This window comes from Bombus huntii, chromosome 6, assembly GCF_024542735.1.
Source record: "Bombus huntii isolate Logan2020A chromosome 6, iyBomHunt1.1, whole genome shotgun sequence".
Classification (NCBI taxonomy): domain Eukaryota; kingdom Metazoa; phylum Arthropoda; class Insecta; order Hymenoptera; family Apidae; genus Bombus; species Bombus huntii.
The window spans coordinates 16591363-16609089 of record NC_066243.1 but is presented as its reverse complement, the minus strand read 5'-3'; the positions used below and the strand labels follow the sequence as shown (position 1 = coordinate 16609089).

The 17727-nt window shown below is 50.9% G+C and overlaps 2 protein-coding genes across 2 annotated transcripts in view; both read left to right on the top strand.

Annotated features, from left to right (window-relative positions):
- Positions 1 to 1341: 1341 nt before the first annotated feature.
- LOC126866834 (uncharacterized) lies at positions 1342 to 6790 on the top strand. The gene is made up of 2 exons (XM_050620796.1): positions 1342 to 1529; positions 1597 to 6790. Exon 2 carries the CDS (start codon positions 4928 to 4930, stop codon positions 6761 to 6763), a length of 1836 nt encoding a protein of 611 aa, XP_050476753.1. The 5' UTR covers positions 1342 to 1529; positions 1597 to 4927; the 3' UTR covers positions 6764 to 6790.
- The window catches only part of LOC126866829 (uncharacterized), a 23768-nt gene continuing 12815 nt past the window's right edge, over positions 6775 to 17727 (top strand). Inside the window, exon 1 of the mRNA XM_050620785.1 lies at positions 6775 to 9458. Coding sequence (XP_050476742.1) covers positions 6786 to 9458 — 2673 coding nt within the window. The 5' untranslated portion in view covers positions 6775 to 6785. The remainder of the gene's footprint in view (positions 9459 to 17727) is intronic.

Below are 17727 nucleotides of genomic sequence, written 5' to 3'. Positions count from 1 at the left end.
GTGTTGTCGGAGGAAGGAAAGTGGTGGAAAAAGAATTGAAGATACAAATCTGAATATTCAAAGAATATACTTTTTAAAATTCAACTCACGATATTAGACAAAGGAAATGATATTGCGATAATTAGTGCACATGATACGAGCGGATCAAGATACGAGATCAATGATGATCGTACCGCGTGTATATTTAAGCGTGTACATACATATTCCTTGCCAATGATCAGATGTCATTGCGATCGAAGTTAGCTCGAAAGAATATAGATAACCGCACGTTTTCATGAGCACTAAAATGCCGGAGTCTATTCCGCGAGGTATTTATCAGCGTTGCGTGATCACGTTTTTGAAGTTTTTATTTCCGATGGCTATCTGGCTATCGTAAACATTTGCAAGGATTTTCTATCGCTATCGCTATCTTTCCGCTATCGTCAGGACACGAAGGACAAGTAAAAATTTTCATGCGCGCAGGAAACGACGTACAAATTTTAGGATATACTTGAACGAAAATCATCTTAAGATTGAGAATGCTCTTGACGTACGACAATGTGACACGATACACGTGCAAATTCTACGAGACCGATAAATTCTCTACCGTAGCCGGTATGATTCTAAATTAAAGCGTAAAATACCGATGGCAAACCATAGGTGAGTTGGTACACTCGTGAGACTCTGACTAAGTAGTCCGACTCTTATCTCTCCAACTTTCTGAAATTTCGTTCGTTCGTACCGATGTCTCGATCGTATAGACTTTGACGGTTGACTTAACCTACGACCGTGCTATATCGCGAAGGATATACAACAATGTATAATTTAGAGATTACCACCACAACGCGAATTGCTCCAGTAATAATCGAACGGGCTAGTCGTTCGCGTGACTAACCCGTTGCTGTTGCTGCAGCTGCTCGCGAATTATCGATTCGCGAATATTTCCCTTCGTCCGTGGTCATGCGCGGTAATACTGCCGACCTAACTTTCAAACAGGGAGAGCGAATAAGTACGAGAGAGAGAGAGAGAGAGAGAGGGACAGCGGAGAAGGGCGAGGGAGAGAGAAGGATCTGCTGCGAAACGTCCTTGGTAGGATACGCCTTCTCGTGTATGCGTATATCCGTGCGCAAGAAAACGTGGTCGCTCTGGATGCTAACGCGGTACATGCGCTTTGCGCCTTCAATGCTGCATCGTCCACAGATATATTTCGAACATCACGGTTGCATCTACGGCGATACGTCCTTAGACGTTGACGATCTTCTCAATTCCGTAAATATCGATGTTACTCTCTCCGACAAAGATAAGTATCGGACGATCGTCGTTTAAACGAACGCACGATTGCGTCGCATCTTGGAAACGCAGCCATTTATCGAGATACGATCAGTCCTCGAAAACGGACGATCCCTTACGTTCAACGAACGAAGCGATTGAGCATCGTACGAGCAGGGCAAGCGGCGGAGGGGGAAGGTGGGAGACAGGAGATACGAACGTCTTTCGCGAACACGATCCCAAGCAATTAGAATTACGTTTCTATCGGATCTGTTACGACAGTAGGTCAACGAATAAAGGAGGCGCGACATCGAATCCGAGGATATCTTAATCCGACGCTTTTTTCAGACGCTCGACCACGCGTCGGTCCCGACCACGGTATCTCCGTTGTCCGGGAACGGCGGAATTTCGGATATAGCGCGAACGCGTACGATTACAGGAATCTATCGAACGTGGAAGAAGGAAGGAAAGGAGCTCGGAAATGCCGAACGAGACGGTAATTACGGAAAAAGAGAGAAAAATATGGAGCGGAAATAGGCGAACGGTGACGAGGAAAGGTAATTGTTGCTTTCTCTGAAAATGAAGGAGCATCTCGGTGGAAATTGTTCGAAGGCCGAGAGATCGAGTTAAAGTTCCGAGTGAGAGTGAGAGAAAGAGAGAGAGAGAGAGAGAGAGAGAGAGAGAGAGAGAGAGAGAGAAAGAAGGACGGGGGAAAGAAGAGAAATAGAAGTCGGAGACGGTAACGATAGACGTTGGTAGTAGAAACGATAGAAGCGACGCACTGCGTGGGACAGAAGGCAACCGGCAACGTGTGTACCGTTGTTTTTAGTCGAGAGACGGAAAAATACGGGATAAAGGGGTGAAGAGGTGGAAAATCGGCGGTAGGGGATCGTGAAAACTGCGTAACGGGGAGGGAGGAAGCTGGAGGAGCCGAAAAGCGAGTTAGGGGAATAGCGAGAGTAGAGGAAGGGGTACGAAAGAGAGAGACGGACAAACGCGAAGCTGATGGCAAGGCAAGGCAAGGCAAGGGCACCGTGTTGGGTGGCCGAGGTAGGGGAACAGAGCGAAGGGTAGAATCGAGGCGTAGGGAAACAGGCATCAGGGTGGAAATGGTTGGAGCTCTCCTGGACGAGAGCGATAAAAAGAAAGATGGCGGATCACGGGACACTTTTCTATTCCGTAAACAGTATGCAGAACGCACGGCGTGCAGATCAACCGATGCCGATCTGGTTCGGTAAACGGTGATGGTGTTTAAGCGATCGATGTTTATTCGCAGGGTACCGTTATCGATGGTTTTTCGACGACGTACCATCCCGTGGTTAATTTTCTTTCGCGAGTAATAGCCGTGGACGTGGACAGCGAGCGAGAGGCAACGTAGCTGATATTCCCAGAGGAATATATAGGAAAGGAGGATAGGGGTGAAAGGAGCCGAGATAGAGGCGCGCGCAAGAGATCCACCCGAGATTACAACTGGTAGGAATACGTGTATAGAGGGGAGAGAGACGGAGACCGAAATAGACGGGGGTGGGTCGGTTGGAAAGGGAGGCTAACAGGGGAAAGAAGGAGAAGGAGCGAGTTAAATAGGGAGCGGGTGGTGCAAGGTAGGGCGGTGAAAAGAGGAAAATCGCGTGCGAACGAAAGCACGAAGGGGATGGAAAAAGTATGGGGTAGAAGGAGGGGATGACCGGTAGCGGATAGAGAGAGGGGATAAACGGAAGGAGAAATTTCGACGTATGTGTGCGTGTGCGCGTGCGAATTGGAAAGACAGAGCAGCGAGAGAGCGAAGGTGCACCGAAGTTTCCGTCGTCTCTCGAAGAGGGACTCTCCGCACGTTCGTCATACGACCCGCGCGCAGTTGCTGGTGCGCGGCTACGGGGTCGGTGTTTCCGCGTCACGCGCACGACCCCAAAAAGTGTGTATGTGCGTGCGTACCTGCGTGCGTGGTTCGAGCGCCGTCCGCGTTGCAGGATTTCTCATTTACGCGACGATAAACGCGGGATCCTGCCTGTGGAACGTTCGCGTACGAGGGTGAACAGAGGAAATCGCAGGTGACGAAGGAGAAGAAAGAAGAAGGGAGGGGGAGGAGAGGTAGAGAAACGGAAGGAAGGAAAGAAAGAAAGAAGAAAGAAGGTTGGACGAGTCACGATCGTTATCGGTCGCGCCACCATCCTGTCGATAAAGGTTGCTCGCCCGAAACCGCGAAAAGTGGATTCGTCGGTTTCGCTGGAACACGGTATACTTGGCCCCGTTTCGCCTCTTTCCACGCCAGTACCCACGGCCTCCAACGTTTCCTAGTTCTGAGAAACGAAAAGGAAAACGAAAGAAACGCGCGAGAGGAAGAAAAAAAGGAGAGGTTCGTCGGTCGCGCTGGTCGTGGCATAAAACTTCCTTCGAACCTGTATACGATGCGTCGATAAGAGAAGTTGAGCGAAGGAGTCGCGCGCGTATCGATAACCCGTCTGTAAATCTGTGCCGAATCGTGTGCCGAATAGAAGCAGGCGCGTGCCAGTCTTCCTTCGCCGGATTCGACCAAACGTGTCGACGTGACACGACGCGATTTTAAAGGTGCGCCACGGTCGAGACGGAGTACGGTGCCACGAGGAGCTTGGCGACAAGCTCGCTGAAATTTTAGCCGAAACGAGTCGTCGTCTGTGTTCGAGCTACGATCCGATGTTCGTACAGCGAGCAAGAGAAGCGTTTCGAAAGCCCGTGTGAACCGATCGGACGCGCGATCCGTCCGTTTTGTGCCTCGTCCAAGTGTCTCGCGTATCGAAACGGCTCGAGTGGAATCGTCGAGTTTGTAAGAAAGTGGTTGCCCGAGGACGCGCGGCGAAACGACGAAACGATCGAACGAAGCGAACGTTCGTGCTAGGAAGTCGACGAGGAATACGCACGGAAAGGAAAGAAGAAAGGAATCGGTGAATTCCTTGGAAGAAGGAAATATTCCACGATCTTATCGTCGTCTATCGTTTGGAATTTCCATCGTCACGGTGTAGAGGGCCGTGCGCGCGCCCCTCCGCGCGCGCGCGCGCGAGCTCTCACGCGCGGATCCTGGTGCGCGCTACCATATTTGTCAAGGGTAGTCCCCTAACCTCACTTTGCCACCGAGGAAGCAATCCTGTCTGTATTGTATACGAACGAGAAGCGAAGGAAGGGAGAAGAAGGTGTCTGTCCGGACCCGCGTTGGAAAAAGTTACAAAGGATAAGAGGAAGCAGATAAGAACTCGTACGGTGGTGTTGTCGGGTAAGAAACCAGGTATACGTTGACTGTATCGGGAGAGCGAGCGAGCAAGGAAGAGCAAGACAGCCTGATAGGGTTGAGGAGAGACGGAGAGAGAGAGAGAGAGAGAGAGAGAGAGAGAGAAAGAGAGAGAGAGAGAGAGGGAGAGAAAAGCACAACGAGGTCAAGGAGGAAAGGTTAGGTAAGAGTACTCGCGCGGAAGGTGGATACTCGGCAGGCTACTGGCGAACCTGCTTGGGGTGTGTCCATGAAGCCGACGCAATGGCAACGAACAAAGAAAACGACGTCGGTGCCGTGTAGGCTGTCAACGTGGTGGCCGTTGAAGTTGTCGTTAACGCGGTGGGACGCGTTGCCGTGTAATCGGCAAGCGTGATCATCCGCGATAACCGAAGGGGGGCAGACAGAAAAGGGAGAATAGCCGGGCGTTTAGGATGCAGCATGAACCTCGGTGCCCCGTATCGGGAGCTGGTGAGCCTCGGAAGGGGGACTACGGTGTCCAGGTGCTTTCGCCGGTCGAGAGATCGCAGGTCTCCGTCGTCCTCGAAACGGGCAGTATCGCCGGCGTCGTCGTCGCCACTGCCGTCGTCACTGCCGTCGCCACTGCCGTCGTCGTCGCCGTCGCCGTCGTCGTCACCGTCGCCGTTGTCGGCGCAACAACAGCAGCAACAACTACTACCACAACAACAACAACAACAACAAGAACAACAACGACGACGACGGTTGTCATCGCGTTTACGATCGTCACTGTCTCGCTGGTCAATCTGGTCGAGAGCTGCCGTTACCGGCGTGGTTGCAGTGCCGCAACGGCATCGGAAGTGGCGGCTACCATCTGGCAAGAGAATCAGATTGCGAGAAAGAGCGAGCGGGAACGGGAACGGGATCGGGATCGGGATCGGGATCGAGATCGAGATCAGCAGCAGATTCGCGAGTGGCAGGTGGAACGGGAGCGAGATCGGGAACAGCGGCGGCGGCGACAGGAACAGCGGCAACAACAGCGACAACAGCAACAACAGTTACAGGAGCGTTCGAGCGAAAACGAGAGCGAGAGCGAGATCGAGAGCGAGATCGAGAGCGAGATCGAGAGCGAAGAAGAGAGCAGCAGCGGGATTGTACGACACGAGGAGTCGGTGGTGCAGGTGGCGCGGCAGAAAGAAGAGGCGAAAGCGGTGGATCATCGGGTGCAGCAGCAGCGGCGGCGGCGGCGGCGGCGGCGGAGGCGGCGGTGGCACGAGAATCCCGAGTGCGTGGAACGCGTGGTCACGCCATTGTTATTACCACTACTGTCATTGCCGCGCGAGTTGGCGTCCGGTGTTTTCACCACCGTGCAAGTTATCGTCGCGTTGGCGCGGTTCGAGTTGGCCGTTCGCTTCGCGGATCACCGTCGAGATCATCGTCGAGATCGCCGGGATCGTCGAGAAGGAGGCCGCCTGCTCCAGGGGGACTTCTAAGGGCCCCGCCGCCCCGGGCCGCTCGGACAGCTGTCATCCGGCTATCGGCTCCGGGATATCTACGAGCGGGGCTGACATCATTTACGAGTCGTCTGAAAAAGAAGATCGTCTCGATCATCCGCGGGGAGGAAAGCGACTCGTCGAACAACCTACTGTCCCTCTTTACGCGCAAATTCGATCCTCCGTGTATCGGTTATACGATAGACACCGGCAACTTAGTTACGACGAAAGATTCGCCTTGCTTCGATCGGCAATCACGGCCTGCTCTTCGATTTGCTCTTCGATTCCCCGAGACAGTCGGTGTTCGTTGCCGCTGCAACCGAGAAGATCCGAGTCTCGACGATTTACCGACGAGAATCGCCGCGGCGACGCCAGCACGGAGGCCGTCGATCGCGTCGTCGTCGACCCGCGGAGAATCGAGGAACGAGATAGCGCGAGTCGCCTCGGCGTTACCGACGACTCGTCGTCGTCCGTCCAGCGAACAACGAGCACAGAAGCGAGGAGGAGGAGGACGACGACAACGACGACGAGAAACGGCAGAATCGAGCAGCATACGCGGCGTGCTAACAAGAGCCCCGATCTTTGGTGGCAGCGATGCGGGGCCTTGTGCAGTCAGACGACGGGAACGTACGCGATCGCAACAGGGATCATCAGCGAAACAAATTCGATATCACGATATATCGTCGGTGTCGATATCATCGAAACGGATATCGTCGAGAACGGAAAGGCAACGTGGACAAACCGAAGGATATTGGACCGCGTCACGAGTCAGTGGCGTGGGCCGTCGACGGGGACGATCGTCGTCGGGACGGACCGGGGACGTTAACAACGTTCCCGAGCTTGTGTCCATGCGGCTCGATCCGCCCGAATTCACGGGACCACCATCCACGTCGTACGATTGGAACAACGGCAACGACCGCTGCTACTCGTCCTCGGGCTTGCCTCTTCATTTTCTTCCGCGCCGATCTACCACCGCGGGAATCTCTTTCTTTCGTTTCCGACTCTCGGCCCCGTTCGTTCGTGGTTCCGAGATTCTCCAACGGCAACGACAATTCACCGCAGTTATCGCGTACGATGTCCATCATCGTCGATTCTTGTCGTCGGTTCGACGTTGCTGCTCGATCGAGCAAGGAAACGGATCCGAAACCAGAAACGCCACTGCCTTTCGTGTCTCTTACGACTCGGTTTACCGCAGCGAAGTGCGCCCGCGCATTCGCACGCTCACCAATATTTTGCAGAAAAAAAGCGGTGATTGTCGCGTACAGCGAGGGAACGATCGGTTCGAGTTCGAAAGCGAGGAAAAGAGAAACGTCGATGACGATGCCGACAACGGTTATGACGACAATGACGACGACGACGACGACGACAACGACGACGACGACAACGACGACAACAACGCCGACACCGTCGAAAACAAAGATGACGACGACAACGACAACGACGACGACGACGACGACGACGACGACGACGACGACGACGACGATGACGACGACAACGACGACACCGACGACAACGACGACGACGACGAAGACGAAGACGAAGAGGACGAAGATGAAGACGAAGAAGACGAAGACGACGAAGACGATGACGACGACAACGATGTCATCGACTACGTGTGTTACGTCAATGACCTTATTTTATCGACGTGCCAAGCATCGAGGTCACGGTCTTGTTATACCGGAAGCAGGAAACCGAGAACGAGATGGAAGAAAGATGACGATCGGGATCGCGCGATCACCGAGGAATCCGTCAATTTCTCTGGAATTCGTATCGCGAATGTTACGAACGTTCCTTCGGTCGATGTATTTCCTTACACTGCCTACAATGACGAGGACGATGATATCGGAAGCTGCCGTGATATCGGGGAGTCGTCGCGTGTCGTCGCGTCGTCCCGCGAGATCGGGAACGTTCGTGTTGGACAGGAAGAGTATCGAGAAGGGACGAAATTTTGTCGAGACGTTGGCAACCACGGGGACAAACTCCAAGTGAGAAAAGTGGTGGACGATGGTATTTGTGACGACGGAGAACGTTTTCGTAAATTTCGAAGCCGTCGTAAGCGGAATGCCGATTCGGGACGCGATACGCGCGGAAAGGTTTGCGTCGCGAACGGAAACAGCGGGAGACGCGAGAGCCACTACACTGCCCGGTTCCAGAAGCCGATCATCCCCAACGGAAGCAGCGAGAACGAAACGAAACTCTCGAAGAACGGACCAACGACGACGAAGGTATCCAACAACTGGCGCGGCCGAAAGTACGGATTGCTGTTCATCTTGTATTTATTGGCTTGGCCGCTGGTGTGTTCGACGAATCTCTCCGGACAGTTCATCTCCGGTTTTACCCGTAATCCATCCCTCGGCCCAGTCGAAAACCTTCCGCGGCACAATGTCACGCAAATTTCCTCCTTGTTGTTGTCGTCGAGCGTCGCTCATCAACGTCAACAACATCAGCAGCGTCAACAACATCAGCAACATCAGCAGCAGCAGCAGCAGCAGCAGCAACAACAACAACAACAACAACAACAACAACAACAACAACAACAGAAGCAACGTTATCGGCAACTGGAGGAAGAGCACGGTGTGCGAGAGCAATTGGTCCGGGACGCCGAGTACGCCAGTAACGGACATCACCGTCGCCGTCACGAAGAACAACAACAACAACAACAACAACTACTACAACAGCAGGAAGACCAAGGTCGCGAGCAACGAGAGGTGGAAGAATCGTCGTATCGAGATCGCGGCGAAGCCGTTTTCGAATCCGAATCGACACATCCTTACAACGAATATAGCTGGGAGATGAACCAAATAAATCCTTGGTTATCGGCCTGCGATCTGGCGGGCCCAGCGCCGGCCGATCTTCAGGGTAGCTGCGGTCCACCGGAAGTACCGAAATATTGTCCGGTCGCCTGTGTGGCAAGCTCGAAGGGAAACGGCGGTAATGGAAACGATGCCGAGTTCGTCGAGGTGATCGAGAAGGTCAGGGTCACCGGAAGGAATTGTTATTGGTCGACCGGTGGAAAGAAGGAGGCAACGACAGAGACGGCAGTGGCGGAATCGGAACGGTTCGACTCGAGTTCGATAAAGTCGTCCGGGACGGACGGCGGTGAGGTGGCGAGTGACAAAAAGGGAAGGACCGACCGAGAGAAAGCCGAGGGCGTACGGATGGATCCGGAACAGTGCCTTTTTTATCTCGAGGAGTCACATAAGAGGGACATCTGTCGGGATGATTTTGGCCGGACCAGTACGCGAAGTTTTTTAACCCCGAGGGAGAATCGATATTGGTTCATGAGCGGGTTGCGTCTGCGGCACTGCTGCGACCACGCGGTGGTCAACGCCCTGGCACCTGGCAAGGGTGGTCCGCTCGAGAATGTGCTAAACGGTGGCCAGAAGTGCGTCGATGCCCTGGACAAGCTGTTGCACGCCGATGTGTTAGCCGCAAGATTGCATTGTGAGTTCGAGGAAGTGCTCGCGCGATACGACTGTGCACAGCCCTATTCGGTCATCTTCAACTGCACCCACTGCAAGGTAACGGCTCTTCACGCTCTCTTCTCTTTCCTCTCTCTCTATTCTCTCCTCTTCTTCTCTCCGTTTGCTCCTTCTCTTCTTCCTTCGTCTCTTCGTTTCCTCCCCCATCTCCGCTCTGTTATCGTCGAGCGTACTCGCTCGACCAGCCTTTAGCCGATAACCGACCAACTTGCAAAGTAATCGCAAAAGTTGGCAAACGAAGCGCCTCGTCTCGCCGATAACCGTCGTCCTCGTGAGATCTTGTCCCCTCTTCTTTCCCGGGAGATGAGGGAAAACGCGGAAACACGGTATTTGGCAGACGAATCGGCGGGACGCACCATCGAACAACCGAACGATCTCCTCTTTCGTTCGATTCAGCGCTGAGAAACGTTTCGCGCAGAAAGTTTGCCAATTAGCCACGAATCCCGTTTCCCTCTCTCCTTGTACGTCCGTTATATTTCTCGTAACGAGTATCTTACCTAGTGCAAATTCTTCGCATCGCGCGCAACTTGTTCCACCTTTTCGCGCTCGATAGCGAGAGTCTCGGGAACATCGCGAAGAAATTGATCCGATTAATCGTGCGATGCTACCGACTATGAAAAATCGTTCGCCACGGTGTGCCTTCGGACTGCCGCTGTGTTAGTGGCGCGAAGCTTACACGGCGTTAAAAATTTTCGGCTGATCGCGCGGACAGAAGTTTACGCGAGAAGAGTAGCACGAGCGCGATATCGATTCGAGCGATTAGCACGACCATTCGTTTGCCCCATTTGCGGCTCGTGATTTAATGCCATTATATACATATGTATGAAGCGACGATTCGTTTCTTCGTTCGTTACCTCGATCTGCATCTGCGCTCCGCCTCGAACGTTCGTCCTCTTTTTTCTCCGTCGATGCTGCGACTATCCGCCGGAGAATCGTCGTAAGCGCGTCGTTGCATCGTACGCGACCGCGACACGTTTGGAACGCGTGCCGGATTCTTCGTGGGATAAAACGTCTGATTGTCGAAAAAAGAAAGAAAAAAAAAAAAAAAAAGAAAAGGAAAGGGACTGATTAATTAATTCTGTTCAGCGTTCGATGAAAGTTGAAGGATCGTTGACCTACAAATTAGGAGAACGAAAGTGGATGAACGAACTTGCACGAGATGGCCAGGATTCCGGTTACGGTACGCGAGTCTGTTTTATATAACGCGAGAACGCGTTAATTGGCGGCTGATTGTGAGCTAATCGGACGGGTTCGTTTATTATTCATCGGCTTCTTTTTCTTTTTTCTTTTTGCTCGAACGAAACGCGTACGAAAAGAGGGCATCGTGGTGGCGCATCGACGAGCGAAAATTCCTAGCAGAACGAATCGAAGCACGTGTACCGGGATCCGACTAAAATCAACGTTAAGGACAACGTATCGGAGATACGAACGTGCCTCGCGTCTCGATCCCAATCAGTCGGGTCGTTGCCAGACAGCTAATCATCGAGCGCGTTTCCTCCGGATTGATGTTCTACCTTTAGGAAGGAACGCGGACCTATACCTATTTGTATTATATTTGTAATCCGCGTATTCGCGATATCCGGTGGATGGCGCAATTTCTGAAAGAAACCTTCGTTACGCTATACTTGCTACTTGTTCGATTAGAACTGCTCGTCTCTTCTCGGCAGCTACCGATATTGTTTTAACATGCAACGAGTTGGTACGATCAAGTAGTAAACTAATTTGTACGACGTCCCCGACGATTATATCGGAAATCAATTTGCAGATATTCCAGTGCGTTGAACATCGTGGCAGCCGTTATCAGTCACGTGTCGGTCGGTGGTTATCGGTTTTTATCGTTGAAACTTTTTCGGCCCGACCGATTTCCCGCGCGATCCAACGAAACTTTCTACATAACGTCCGAGCATTTTGCGTTACGTCGTTACGTCGCTATAGGTAGGTGATACCGGAGCCAGCAAGGGTTGAAAGGTCCCGAGTGCAGGTGTACCGGAGACTATGACCGGCGCAGTTGCAGTTGCAGTTAAAGTTGCAGGCAGGCGACGGGCAGCCGGTCATTGCTTTTCTGTGCTACGAAATTGACGCTGGCGCCGGCGTCGGTGTCGGTGTCGGTGTCGGTGTCGGTGTCGGTGTCGGTGTTGGCGTCGGCGCGTTTACGCTGCTTGCAGGGTCTCTGTGTATATAGGTGAGCAAAGTATACACGCGGATCGTCCGAGACAGATATAGAGGGAAATCCTCGCGTAACCTTGTTAATGGCTCGTTGTCCCTTCTCGAAACCGCTGTCCGAGCCACGTATCGTTCGTTCGACGTAACGAACGATTAGCCTGGAAAGCGAACGTTACGCGTCCAATCGTCGACCATTCGGCCTCCGAAAGTTTACGTTTCTTACCCGTCGTTTCGCCCGACGATGGAAAACCGCGAAATCCGGTCGCGCGATTAGTGCGCTTGCTCCAGCCTCGCTCGTCCCTTGGTACGTGCTACGAACATGTGCGTACTGTTCTTACACACGCGTACGGACACGTTGGCGCGTACCAAGTGGTTTAACGATTAAACGTCAAGTATAGTCAACCGTGCGTCGGTGCGAAACTGTTGGTTGGCCGTGGCAGCTAGTTTGCTTACGACTTGTTCGTAATGACGCGCGTGCCTCGGATAAGCCACGATTTGCTCGTAAACTACGTATCCTTAGCGAACGAAATTAGTTTAGTCGGCGGTAGTCGGCAAGGCGAAAAGCGTAACAGCGATCTCGTATCGAGAAAACTCGTTAGTACTCGTCGTAGATGGGAAAATTCGGCACGAACGAGACGAACGGCAGATCGCCAGGTTAAAAGAAGGAGCGATCGGTAAGGAGCGTGGATGGCCGGACGAACGAAAGAACGGTTTGCAAAACGATAGAAACGCGGGAAAGAGGGAAAGGCGAGAAGAGAAGCGAACGATGGAGCGCGGAGTGTCGCTCGAGGGGAAACTCGAAGCAACGAAAGATGGTGGGAAAGAGACGGAGAGACAGAGAGAACGTACGGTACGAGGTAGCAAGATCGCGTTGCCTGTTGCCAAAGAAACTTTTATTTGGCGCGACTCGTAACTCGTTCTCGTTGCCTTCGAGCGAAATCCGAGCTCGTAATTCCGATAAAATACTTCGTGGACCAACGAAAATGGCAAAGATTTTCAGTTGAGATGGCTTGAACGGAACAGCGCAAAAAACTGTTTATGCTTGGCTACATTTTTGGCGAACGGTTATTACCGATGTACAATATACGCAGTTGCAAGCTGTCCGATGCAGTGCGCGGCCACTCCTCTTCCTCGTTCGTTTCCTACGTGTGTACATTATCCATATACGTGTAGCTACGTAGATATACGCGCATAGCTATATGTCGCGTGTCCTATGCAAGTTATGCATACATGTTACTCAACGATACGACGTTGATGTCTCTCGGCTCTGGTGCAGAATTCGACGTAGGTGGACACTTGGGGTAATTGGCAACAAACTATGCGGATGAATGCGACTCTGCCAGAGTGTTCCTTATTATGTCGACTAGCTAGGTGTTTCCTTCCAGTATCTCTCGTTTCCGATGCGCCACTCTATGCTATCTCTCTTTTGTTTGAAATTTTCCCTCGTTTCCATCGTCCACCGCGTCCGTACGTTTCTCGTCGAGTACGTAACGCGCGTCGACCGATCGAACGACCGGCTTTTCCCGTAATTTATCGTTTCGCTGTTTCAACTAAGCGTATTTCGGTAGTGAGCAGATAGACGGATTTGGTAGATTTTCGCGCGGCTTTACGCGATGCATTACGAGGAAACGATGGCTTCGTTGCTCCGCCGTTTCGACCTTCGAGCGAACGAATTACGGTAATCGCGTTTACCGCCGCGGATCCCAACTTTTCAGAAGCGTTACGACAAAGCGCAAAGCGTTACATTCGACGAACGTACGGCGAGCTGCGACGAAGCGACGCTACGTGAAATTCGACGACGGAGGAAAAGCTATGATTCGCAAAGGGGGCGAACCGTAGCTCGAAATGAAAATATCGGTCTCTCGATACGATAACAAGTCGACGAGATAGGATGTCCCCGATAAATGTTTAAGCGGTTAAATCGAGTTTTCGCGGGTAGCGAGGTGGCTAACGCGTCTCGTTCGATCGATCGTTCTAACGAAGGCGAATTAATTAACAAAATTGACGTCAAGCTGGACCGTCGACGCGAGTCGACGCGCGAGACGACGCGTTCCTCGATATTGCTGGTAAAAATAAGCTGCGTTAATTTCGGCCGGCCGGAACACTGGTGGAATCGAGCGACGAAAGGTCGCGTTAGCAGTGCTGAATCGAGTTGCCGTTTTATTCGAACGCGGCCCTGTTCGTCTGTGACGTAGTCTCGACCTCGGGTCTCCATCGTTTCTTTCAACTCGCTCGAATTAATTAAACAAAACTGACGTCAAAGCGCGACCGCCGCTTCTCGAACTATCGCGGACGATACTATTTCCTGATACATATTTATTTCCTTGCTTGTTCCTTTAACTCTTGCCATTCGGCTTCCAGTTGCTTCCAGCTATCGATCAGCCTTACGACTGTACGTGATCTTTGCGACGTAACCGTACCATTTTACCATACATACGTATATACAGGGTGGTTGGTAACTGGTGGTACAAGCGGAAAGGGGGTGATTCTACGAGAAAAAACAAGTCGAAAATATGGAATACAAATTTTTCGTTCGAGGCTTTGTTTTCGAGAAAATCGACTTTGAATTTTCGCTCGGTACGCGTGCACTTTATCGCGTCTCGTTATAACGGATGTCACTGTAGATCGTTGTCTCGATGGATATTATCGCAGTTTAAGTTTGTTTTTGCCGTAACGGAAAATTAGGAATACATGATGAAATAATACGGAGTAATCATAAAGTTTGTTATTACAAAAATTGCTGAAAATGTAGCCCTCCTCGCTTAACTCCGCTTGACTTTTATTTACGAAGCCATATTAAATCAATTGTCTATTCCGAAGAAATCGCAAGTTGCGAGCAATTGGAAGAAAAGATTATTGTAGCCCTTCGTACTTTAAAACAATCGAATACGTTAGGAAGTGTTCGTAGAAACTTAATTGGAAGAGCAGAAGTACGTGCTCGGCAGAATGGGCAACATTTTCAGCAATTTTTGTAATATTATTTCATTATGTATTCCTAATTTTCCGTTACGGCAAAAACAAACTTAAACTGCGATAATATCCATCGAGACACCGATCTACAGAGTGAGATCCGTTATAACGAAACGCGATAAAGTGCACGCGTACCGAGCGAAAATTCAAAGTCGATTTTCTCGAAAACAAAGCCTCGAACGAAAAATTTTTATCCTATATTTTCGACTCCTTTTTTCGCGTAGAATCATCCCCTCTCCGCTTGTACCACCAGTTACCAACCACCCTGTATATAGATACTACTGCGAATTGTAACGCGTACGTCGCGTTATCGCGCGTTTCGCCGAGTAATCGAGAAAAGGAATTAATCGGACAGAAACGGATCGCTCGTCGGACTTGATAATCGGCATCGTATGTCGTGTCGAAGGAACGAAAGGATACGCGCGTGCCGAACGTCTGTCACGGAACAGATTCGAATCGAAAGAGTCTAGAGGAGGGAAAGAGGATAGCGGAATAGAGAAAAAGGGGAATCGGAGGGGTTGCTCCGAAGGTTGGGGTGGACGAAGGATGGTCGAGGAGAGGGGAGCCGGTGTAGGAGAGTAAAAGGGGTGGGAGGATGCGAGGTGCAATCAATAGCGAGATTGCCCTCGCTCGGTAGCTACTCAACGCCAATAGAGGAACGTTATAGACACGAGCGTAGAGCTGTTAGCGCTGTTACGATTGTATTATAGATTCGCTGCTCTGTACCGGATTCTACATAGCCGAAACGCGTGCCCAAGGTATCGCCATCGGGACTTTTCGATCCGTCTGTCGGACGATACCGTTGGCGTCGCGCTTACAGTTCGATCGGCCACGATCCTCCGTAGCCGATAATAAGAGATAATTTGACCGTGACCTGATACGATCGATCGTTGCTCCAATCTGTAGACGCCGCTCTCTGTCGTAAAACGTTGGTAAGATGATGTTGGAAATATTACGTTTGTTTTCTATTGTTGTCCCGCACGTGTTCGCCGTAATAAAGTCGTGCAAATGGCTTTCCTTCGTGCAAAGAAATTCTCGAATAAAATCGGGGCTTAGCTGCCATTTCGTACCGGCTACGAGTACCTATTATTCTAGCCTGCACTTGGGTGCTACGAGTACTCGAGAACTGTGTTGCACAGCTCCTTTTCGCGTCAAGATTTCGCGCAACTCGAGCGAAACGCGCCTCCAGCCGCGAAATCCTTTAAATTTCTTACCCTCGTCGTGACTCAGCCTCCCTACGTCCTTTTCTCTCTTCGTCCCTTGGCTCTCCTTCTCTCGCTCTTCTCTTCCCTCTGCGAGAAACTAGGCAAAATACCTGGCGGAGGAGAACGCCGGCAAGACGATCGTCGAAGAAACAAGGGAAGAAGAAAAAAAAAGACGCGTGTCTCGGGGAATAAGCAGATCGTGTCGAGAAGTCTGGCCTTTTTATAATTCGACGACGCTGTAGCAAATGCGACGAACGCGATAACAGAAACCGGAAAAATACTCGAAGAAAACAACCGTCCTGACCCATATATCGCACGGAATTGCAAGGCATCGTCGAATTCGGTCTACTCTCGCCAATCTTCCTTCTCGCCTACTTACCGTCCCCTCTCCACTTTTACAGCACGCGTTACGTTCCTTCGCGTGACACCTCAACAGCTCGTTTTTACTTTCGTATAGCAAAAATACTAAGTTTGATCGTCGTCGATATTTCATTCTATAGCTGGTTGTTTTAATCGAACTGAAAAGAAACGCTCGCTGACGTTCCTTCTCTTTCCGCCATACGTCGACTACTGGCGAACATACCCGAGTGGCAACCGTCATTTAAGGAATAGAATGGAGGAAATCGGAAGTCTGCTGGTCTATCAACTAGTTCACGAAGTTGCAACTATGCGATCGTGTAGTCACGTGTGCGCTGGTTAGCAACTTACCGAATCGATATTGCAGGCATCCTCGTAAAATATCGACGGCTGTGAAATACGTATATGTACGTAGATTTACTGCGAGCGCATGCTGTCGGATGATAATCAGCGAATAAGAATTCACGTTCGCAGCTTTATACTCGCTTACGAGACGTTCCGTTTCTATTTTCTTTGTTTTACTTTATAGTCGACAACGTTGCGAGACATAACCTTACCGAAAGATTCCCCTCGAAACTTTCTATTATCTTTGAGAAACTTTCTCTTTCCACGAGTATTATCCTTCGAGGTTGCAAACGTTTCTCGCCATAAAATTGCACGGTTTCGCTTTCCTGTCGTTAATCGATGAACATCGACCAAGAAATTGGCAACGGTTCGTGTAATTGGTAATCCTAGTAGCCGACGTAAGCCTCGTTGAGCGCCAGAGACGTACTCGATAACGACCATCGAGACGTACACGTGCACACGTCTCAACACGAGTGTACTTCTCTGTTTAACGCAGGTACCGAGCCAGGCGAGTACACGCGATACGATCGAAGGTGTTGAAACGCCACGAATTCATCGTCCTCCCGTTTGCCCATATCGACCTTTTTTTCTCTTCTTTTTACTAACCTTCCGTGTACAAGCGAAGGATTCGGCATGCGAAACTGAGCGATTAGCATCGTGGAAAAGAGCGTACTATTTATCACGTGTATGGATGTAAAGGCGTCTATTACGCGGCGATATTTTAACCACGGATTTAACCTGATTCCAACTTGCCACAACTTTCTATAATTTATAGGAAAGATTCGGCAAGACATTTATTTCGCTCGAAGAAGAAACGACTGATATCGAACGTCGATAACTCGTTGGCAACGGGAGCATCCTATCGCTAAATTTACACGATCGAATTGCTTGTGTTTCGTCCCTGAGATACGCTAGCTTCTCCCTCCGTGCTCCCTCGGTTCTACTCGTCAAAGTTTTCTTCTTTTCCTTGTCGAAGCGAAAGACAGGAAAGTTGGCGCGTGAGAAGGCTTACCGTTCGATTCGAACGAGAACGTCGAAAGAGTGTGAAGAAACAGCGATGAGAAGAGAACGAAGGTGAAATACGAACGATGGTACAGCGAATCGGATAACGCAGAACCGGAGAGGCAATGCTGCGCGGATAAAACACGGATCGATGTCGCAAGGGGTCGACATCGAACATCTTTCCGTTAAAATTCCTTCGGTTTGGAACGAGGGAATCGATTCGACCGAGAGAAACCAGCGACTACGATGGAAGGGCCTTTTCTTTC